This window comes from Macrobrachium nipponense, chromosome 1, assembly GCF_015104395.2.
Source record: "Macrobrachium nipponense isolate FS-2020 chromosome 1, ASM1510439v2, whole genome shotgun sequence".
Lineage (NCBI taxonomy): Eukaryota > Metazoa > Arthropoda > Malacostraca > Decapoda > Palaemonidae > Macrobrachium > Macrobrachium nipponense.
Window position 1 is genome coordinate 132102241 of NC_087200.1, and position 9336 is coordinate 132111576.

Below are 9336 nucleotides of genomic sequence, written 5' to 3' on the forward strand. Positions count from 1 at the left end.
TATCCCTACTACCATATTCTTCGTATCGTGCACATCGGGGTACCTCTCTCATATACAGTCTTTCGTATTTCTTGTTCACTCTCACTCTCACTTCTGCTACTTCCATCCTGACCCCTCTTAACCTGTTCCAAATACAGTGAATCCACTTCCATACTCACATCCATACTCTTAGCCACGCCCTTCCTACCCTACTTCTTTTCTTCTTGTTCCCACCTACCACTATCCAAATCACTCTCATCCTGGCCCTTACTCTCAGTCCCTTTCCCAACGTCCTCAGTCCTTGTCTCGTCCTGTCCGTCATCCTTACCAATCTTTTTCCCTTTAGTCTTATTCTTCTTCTCAGCTCCCTTTTTACCCTTATCCTCAGTTCTAACCTTGTCCTGTGTCTTCGCCTTCTTTTCCTCACTTACCACGAACACATCACCCTCTTCACTCATACTCTCTTCCACTCGCCAACTTACCTTCTTCATCACTTCAAGCCTGTCACCTAACCAGGAAGCCTACCTCCAACAGCCCCCTCTCCAAGAAGTCCCTTAAACATTTCCTCCATAGTAATCATCACCAACTCCAGCTTCTCATCCATTTTCTCAATCATTCGCTCTTCAGCCCCTTTCACTTCCTCATGCATTCCTTCTTCCAGACACTTCATCATCCCTCTCAACTCTTCTAACTCCCTTTTTTGCTTCTCACACTCAATCCTTAGCCTCTCATTCTCCACTTCCACCCTTTCCCTTGCTTCCGTCGCCAACCGCAGTTCCTTCCCACATTTACGTTAATCGATGTTGGCTGACAAATTCCCCCCAGCCACACTTTCCCCTTTATGTTACTTAATTTTCAACAGGACACCTGGCCCAGCAAGGTAAAAAAACTCAAAATATTAAAATTCATTTACTCACCAGAAAAACTTGCACTCAATCAAAACGATAAGCTGTGCTTTTAAGGCGGTATGGCCGTCGAAAAAAACTCTAGGAGCAATCCAACAAATCCAACACCAACAAACAAAACAACACCAACACTGTCACTAATAAACCGCTCATCCAACACGACAAACACAAATGGACACAAGCCCGACAATTTCGATTTCTCACCAACACCCAGCACTGCCAAAGTCTTATGTGACAATGACCGCTCACTCTCAACAACAAAAACTATACAAACTCTAACTACTACTCAGAACATCCTCACTGACTGACTGCTTCTTACTCCGAATGTCTTCACTGACTGACTGCTTCTAAACGACCCAAAACGCCCGCCAAACAAGCAGTTCACTCGTCATCCACCCATTCATCATTCACACCCTCTCAAAACGAAAAAAAAACAGGCATAAACCCTCCCCATACAATATAATAAATAAGCAAAACATTCAAGACCCTTTTATCACTTCCCACGAATGCAAACAACCCAACGAGACAACAGCTAAAACAAACAGCCGCTCTCTCTTCCTCTCTCTCTCTCTCTCTCTCTCTCTTTCCCTCTCTCTCTCTCTCTGTTGTCAAATGCAACCAATTCATCAATTCCCCCATAATGGTGCCAACATTTAGAGTTCCAATTCTAAGGTCTTGGCTTTTCTTCTTTACCATGTCTGTCCTTGATGTGGTACCCCTTGCCCATTCATCAGATGGTTCAGACGAAGCCTGCCCGCATTGCATGAACAGGGTTCGCCCTGGCCTTCTCTTGGATCTATCTATCTATCTATGGTTTTGGCAGAGGTTTCACAGTCGGATGCCTTGGGACCGGCATAAAGTTGTACTGGCTTGCAACCCCGTTTATATTTTCTTTATCATAATTTCCTCAATTCACTTTAAACAATGGAAAAGTATGATTCACAACAAGTGAAATTGTTCCTAGGTATTTTACATGAAAAAAATAAAGCAATGCGTTGGGGGAAAGGTACTTTGGACTGAATACAATTTCAGCCTAGTGACAATAACAACATGCTGCTTGGTAACCAAAGAATAGCGATTCTTCCATCAATTATCTCTCTCTCTCTCTCTCTCTCAAACACATACACACACTCATATATATATATATATTGCTTAATTCATTTTCATTTAATCATAAATCATTTACTAAATACGCATAATTTCATCTATTTATTGTTTTATAAATATGTGCTTCCATCACCAGTTGGTTTATATTAAGCCAATAATATGCTGGCATAGGCCCTTGCACTTTAGACTGCCCACAAGCGAAGGAGGCCAAGTGTGGCCCAAGCATCCAATGGACCTCCGTGAATAGGAACTGGAGGGTTGCCGGAACTGCCAATCCATACGGCTTTTATAGATGATGAATTAAACACAGTTTATTAGTTCAAGTAAGCTACAGTTAGGTCAGAAACCTGAATACTTTATAAATAAACCTTAATAATACTACTTTACGCTACAGTATTCTTGTCCAAAATACGATTGCTAAATTTTGTTTTGTTGGTAAGCTTGGATTGTCGTGACTGTCAATCTATATAGCTTTTAAAGCAGATGAATTAAAGGAAGTTTGTTATTTCACAAAGTCTATAGTAGGTTCAGAGACCTGTACTTAAGTACAAAATATTTATATTCGATCATTTCATGCTAAGAAACTGCGGTGTTCTTGCCCGAAATACGGTGTAGCATTTCATTATGTTGGTATGCCTGGATCTTCATATCGTCTATGACGGGAGGTTGCATTTTCGGTAAGGGGGATGACTGTAGGCAAGTTGGTTTTATATCATCTCCCCTTACATCATTTTTCCTTGACATAAAATACTCATTTCGAACTGAAGTTTAATTTAGATATCCCAATAGGCTCACCTTTTTAAATCATGAGAAAAAGATGGGAACAAGAATAATCAAACTACTTTCCTCACCCATCTGAGAAAATGCAGTTGACCACTTGCGCTGAAGTTCTTGGGTGGCCAAAAGATGGCGTTCACGACTTGTTCTGTGGAGAAAAAAACGCATGGTGACCACGTGGCCACCTCAGAGTATACGGAGAATTGAAGACATAGTTAAAGTACGATTTCATTAAGTGATCACTTTGATACTATTTCATAAGATAATTAGTGGAAAATTCCCAAATATTGTTGGCTTCGTTAGGAGACTGAAACTAAACTCAGTCTGAATGGTAATTTAACCTTTGGAAATCACATGACCAATGCAGTTTATTTTCATTTATCAGAAACTTTCAGGACTATTGGAGAAATACTACATATGCACCCTAATCATTAGATTACAAAAGAAATTCATGAACAGGTCATGCATTCATTTATTTCCAGAATTACTTTTGCAAAAGCTCTTATAAGGGACAATAGAAACCCACACTCATTGCAGTGTCTCAGAGGGAGGTGAAGTGTGCAATATGCTAATAACAGGGGCAATACGGTATTGCTGCAAATAACACAAAATTCGTCAAAGTTCAAGGTTCTATATAGCCTCAGGAACTGTACAGTGAGCAAGTCTTTCCTTCTAATAATGAGGATGTAGATACAGTGGGATGAGGATGTAGATACAGTGGGATGGGGATGTAGACACAGATAATGAGGATGTAGGTACGGTGGGATGAGGATGTAGAAACAGATAATGAGGATGTAGATACAGTGGGTGAGGATGTAGATAAAGTGGGTGAGGATGTAGATTCAGTGGGTATAGATATGTGGGTGAGGATGTAGATACAGTGGGTATAGTAGATATGTGGGTGAGGATATTGAGACAGTTGATGTGGATATGTGGGTGAGGATGTGAGATATGTAGGTGAAGATATTGATATGGTGGATGTGGATATGTGGATGAGGATGTATATAATGTCGATGTGGATGAGGATGTTGATGTGATGGATGTGGATATGTGGGTGAAGATGTAGATATAGTGGGTACAGATATGTGGGTGAGTCTGTGGGTATGATGGATAGGAACATGTGGGTGGAGGATGGATGTGGATATGTGGGTGAGTCTATGGATATGCTGGCGAGGGTATGGATGTGGCTGAAGTAAATATATGGGTGAGAGTGTGGATGTCGCCTGCAAGCAGTTATAACGCTGATAAAACTCCCTTCGAAATGAGAATAATCTCCCGGCACAAAATTATTGATATGACTGTTTACCTGGAGGAAGGAAACAACTGAGAGTTGATGTTTCAGCTTTGCTGAAGACTGAGGAGGCATCTGACGTGACAGAGAGAGAGGAGAGAGAGAGAGAGAGAGAGAGAGAGAGAGAGAGAGAGAGAGAGAGAAGCGGAATTATATTCCCTGACAATAATTGCTTTATCGTACATGATAAAGAGAATTATTCTAAGAATATAGTTATTAGGACTTCACTTGTAAAGTCAACTCATATATGAGATTAAATGGAAGGATCTTTTATATTCCTGTAAAATCGTCAGACAATGTTGAATGTAAATGAGGAAAATAAAAGGAATATTGCGCCTTAATGTCTCGCATTCTAAGAATATAGTTATTAGGACTTCACTTGTAAAGTCAACTCATATATGAGATTAAATGGAAGTTATCTTTTATATTCATGTAAAATCGTCAACACAATTTTGAATGTACAAATGAGGAAAATAAAAGGAATACTTGCGCCTTAATGTCCCTCGCATTGTTGGGCAGTGCTGTACATCGAGAGAACCCAGTTGATTCTTCGAGTGATTAGTTCTGAGAGCATTGGCAGACCATATCATGGGGCAGTGTCAGCTCATGTCAGCTGACCCACTTGTATTACGGAAGTACTGCTAGGTCAGGATGGGTGAGAGAGAGAGAGAGAGAGAGAGAGAGAGAGATAGCGAGGGCCTTGGCTAGATCATCCTTACACCACCGGAAGAACCATATATAAGATATCCTGACAAACACACTGTTTAACAGTTCCTGATTTTATTTAAAGAACTGTTAAAATAATGTTATTGTCGGTCTCTGTACATGTTCAATATCAATGGAAAATAATAATACAAACAACTAAATGAATAATAATAATAATAATAATAATAATAATAATAATAATAATAATAATAATAATAATAATAATAATAATCCAAACCATTTCAACCTAAAATAGAGGCAAAGCACTAAAAAGTATATTTTTTTGTATACCAGTAAACTACAAAATCAAAGAAAGGTCACGCTCGAGAACAATTTTTATAAACTGCATTACCAAGTTATTTGGTAACGTCGTTTATAGAAATTATTCTCGACTCACTTTTCTTTGATTTTGCATTTTACTTTTATATAAAAAAATTTGTTTTGGGGTTTTGCCTCTCTCCGAGGTCGAAAATGGCTTGGTGCGTTAGAGCCGAAACACTCCAATAGAATTAAATCTTTTGACTATAGCGCTTGTTTGGCAGTTCCATTGTTGTTGTTATTATTATTAGCAACTAATAATAACAACAACAGCAATGGAAATATTCTTCTTTTCTTCGACCAGTGCTGTCATCTCTCTCTCTCTCCTTCGACGTCAGTTTCTGCTTCTGCAGGGTTTTCCTGACCCGAGAAAATATCAAAAAGACCAGATAGCTACCAAGATTCCGTTGAAGTCCCTGGCCTTGGTTTCTATATCCATCAAAAGAGATAAGCAAAAGTTATAATATATTATTTTCTTTATAATATTCTTGACAAATATCCTTATTATGACAAATATGAATATTGGAATTCAACTCAACAACCTAGCCGAGTCAGAAAACGAATTATCAGGAGAATTGAAAAGACCCTGTATAAGATTAATTCGTTGAAAACTGCCATTATTTTCAACAAAACATGTATCAGAGGAGGTCTGCTCCCTGCATATACAAGACTCCGGCTACAAGACCCCTGCCCAGCTAGATCCAGGCACGAGGGGCTTTAGGAAAACCCTGCTGCAGCGGCAACTGACGTCGAAGGAGATAGAGAGGACAGCACTCGTCGAACAATAATGATGATAATACCAAAGCAGCTAAATACATTCCTTCCATCTTCAGAAGAAATGTAAGGAGAGAGAGAGAGAGAGAGAGAGAGAGAGAGAGAGAGAGAGAGAGAAACACTACGAGACCCAGGGGACCAAATCCCGGAAATGATCATACCATTCATGGAATAAAGGCAAAATATTAAAGTGCATTTCCTTTTATTTGTGTAATTTGACGGAAAGGAGGCGAACTTGAACCTGACTGTCTCTCTCTCTCTCTCTCTCCTAAGGAGTAGTTAAAACTCAAGTAAATGACAAATACTAGCATTACTAATCCCCACGAAAGTAAAGTAACAAAGGAATCTCAAAGCATAATTATTGAAGTAGAAGAGACAAAGAAGTTGACTATGTCATGAGACAAGACCTTAGGAGGATTAGCTACCAAATTATCATGGATTTTGTTGGAGTTTAACTTGAAAGTAATGGCCGAATTCACAGAATTTGTTTTACGATAAAATCTCTTCTTCAAAAAAGCAGTTCTTCATAGTGAAAGGCACTGAACAATTCTCTTTTATTAATCTCATCAAAAAGATGAATTTGGGAGAAAATCATTTTGAAAAAAAAAGAGAGATATACTGAAAATGAAATGCATCCTCGGTATATGTGAAGCTAAAGCTGCCTTTTGAAAGAACAGAAAGCTACCACATTTCCTAGACATCCTCGTCCGGAAAAATAGCTCATCTGGAGACGGAAGAGTTAACTAAGTGGTGTAACTTCGTCTCTGCCTTCACGGTCGGAGCGAGTGAGTGCCCTCAAAGATTTAAGGTCATTGCCAGAATGTTTTTGTTTTAAGGACTTTCACACTGCTTTTCATGGAACTCCATCAATAAAGAACTCTACAGGTCAGGCCAGGTGTTTTCTTATTAATGACTTATTTTAACTGTCAAATAGATAAGGAAAATTAAAGATCGTAGAGGAAAGGACGCTCCGCCATCCCCAAGCCACAATAGACCTGGGAAACTATCACACCGCATGAATGAGCTCCGCGCATCAGGAGGATGAACACTTGATAAGTGTCATGACTACTTTTCTCCATGACAATCAGGTTCATAAAATACTAATAAATAGGTAGGATTGGAATGGATTGATGGACTGCAACAACCAAAGGGGTGGGTGTAAAAGAAAATACTTCAGTAACTTAGCCTAGTTTATTATAAACAGGCGAGTTTAGGTTTTGAGTGGAGAAAATAGTTATCAAATTATAAAAATCAATAAATAGATCCCAATATAACCATACAGCAGCAGCACCATACAAATCAAATATTAATTACATAAACAGCCATATTCGCTCATTAACCACAATCAGAATTCTCTCTCCATCAACATAATAAAACAATAATTAACCGTAAAAAGAATCATACACTTGCTCATCTAAATAAGGTTATAACATATACAGTAAGAACCGTATACATTTTCTTACAAAAAAATACCTATAATGGTGCCATAAACAGTAAAACCCACAAACGTAGATTCTCAAGGCCGACCATTGAACAACACAATGTTCAATGCGACAGCTTCGTAGTTGCCATGGAAGAATACCTGTTCTCAACAGGGGACTATGGCTTAGCCGCCACCTCGACCTCGAGAACTGGATTAAGTCCTCCACAGCGCTCGACTACTGCTGCACCAAAATCCATCACCAGCAACCAAGTGATCCTCCCAAACTGCCGCTGCTGTGGTCTCGACTAGCCGTTGTCGAGAACCTGCCAATCTGCTTTCCAAACCCTGACTGACTCTGTCACTCACAACGTGACAAAAGTAAACTCGTCTCCCAACAAAACAAAAGAGGGCAATTACAAAATTGAAACAAGGTTGTTTTCAAGTCAAACAACCTGTCAGTACGTCAAACCCTCAACTTCTCCGACTATATATATATATATATATATAATATATATATATATATAATATATATATATATATATATACATATATATATTATATATATATATATATATATATATATATATGTAAGGCCTAGGGTTTTTTTGATTAATAATGTATTGTCCATGTGTTCCCTTTGACCTGTGGAATGTGGAGAACAGTGCAGAGGTAACGACCTGAGAGTAGCTGATGAATGAGTTTCTGGGGATGGCGTGAGATAAAAATGCTTAGTTCGACAAGTCAATGCACGACAGTTTATGAACTCTTCTCAAAGTGCCTTCATGAAACTGGATGCAGCTAGAACCGTGAGGCGCTAACGAAGCGTGTGTTCGTATGTGAGTGTACGCCTCTTTCTGTTAAAAAGAGTGTCATACCCAAGCCTATGGGAGATTTTGACAGAGGGTCTTCAAGTCACAGGCAAAGATGCTGTGGCGTTCACCGGGGGGAGTTTTTGTGACATAGCGTTTAAGTGTCCGGCTGTTTGGGTGAGTGTTGAAGTGCTTTAGCCAAAGACTGGCTTGTTGTCTGTTTGACATTTTTTATGATAATATCCAATGTTTCACCTATGATTGTCATCTTGTGTGTGTACTTACCGGGATGTGTTCTGTATCTTTGAAACAGACGATTCTGGAATGCGGGGGGACAAAGAATTCCCAGATGGGTGTAGACTTTTTTTGGTGACAAATGATTACTGTCAGACAATGTACATTTCGGGGTTTTTTGAGTTAGTCTGTAAGACTGGATTACTTGATTGATTGGTTTATTTATTCGTTGTTAATAAACGTTAATGTTATGACGCAACTCTCTCATTTTCATTACCTGTTAGAATGGAGAGAAAGAGGTGGAAAGAGAGAGGTGTCGGTGCTAGAGAGGTGTCAGTGCTAGAGAGAGAGAGAGGAGAGAGAGAGAGAGAGAGAGAGAGAGAGAGAGGGATTGCCGAGGGAGAGAGAGAGAGAGAGAGAGAGAGAGAGAGAGAGAAAGGCTGTGAGTAATGAGGTGTGTTGGTTTGCCTTCCGCTCGTGTCTCACGCTTACCTAATGAATAATGGGGGGGGGGGGGGAATCCCCCATTAACAGTGGTGGCAGGCGGTGAAAAAGGTGTTATAAAAGAGTTTTTCTTTATGCCTAGGAACGCCAATGTAGAGATATGGGTGACCAGTTAGGGGTTATGACTTAGCGATAGTTTTCGAACGACAAAGCCGTTTGTGGGTTTTGTGGAAAATCGTTAAACTGTTAGTTTTCAGTTACTTAGTGAGGAAAAAAAATGAGAAAATATCTATCTGTTAACTGTGCTAAAGGGAGGGAAGGATTTTATTGGACTCAGCATTTTTCCCAGGCAGTCAGCCTAGAAGCAGTGAGCGCACCCAGTATGACTTTTGCTTGTGTATGACGAGTGCATCCCGAGATGGCCGTGAGGGTGTTGTTATTACTGCCGCGTTTTACGAGAATTTCGAGTTCTTTTTGTTCCCGTTATGGAGTGGTGAGTGTTAAAAACTATTGTTTATCAAAGGGAGAGGGTTTTTGTTTAAATATTTCAGTGGAATGGATTGGTTCAAG

General features: G+C 39.5%; 1 protein-coding gene across 1 annotated transcript; it reads right to left on the reverse strand.

Annotated features, from left to right (window-relative positions):
* Positions 1-3408: 3408 nt before the first annotated feature.
* LOC135218936 (uncharacterized) lies at positions 3409-4134 on the reverse strand. The gene has a single exon (XM_064255377.1). It carries the CDS (start codon positions 4132-4134, stop codon positions 3409-3411), a length of 726 nt encoding a protein of 241 aa, XP_064111447.1.
* Positions 4135-9336: the final 5202 nt, after the last annotated feature.

Bases quoted from the DNA above. Each gene is read 5' to 3' on its own strand.
- LOC135218936 (XM_064255377.1), bottom strand. From the start codon at position 4,134: ATGCCTCCTCAGTCTTCAGCAAAGCTGAAACATCAACTCTCAGTTGTT.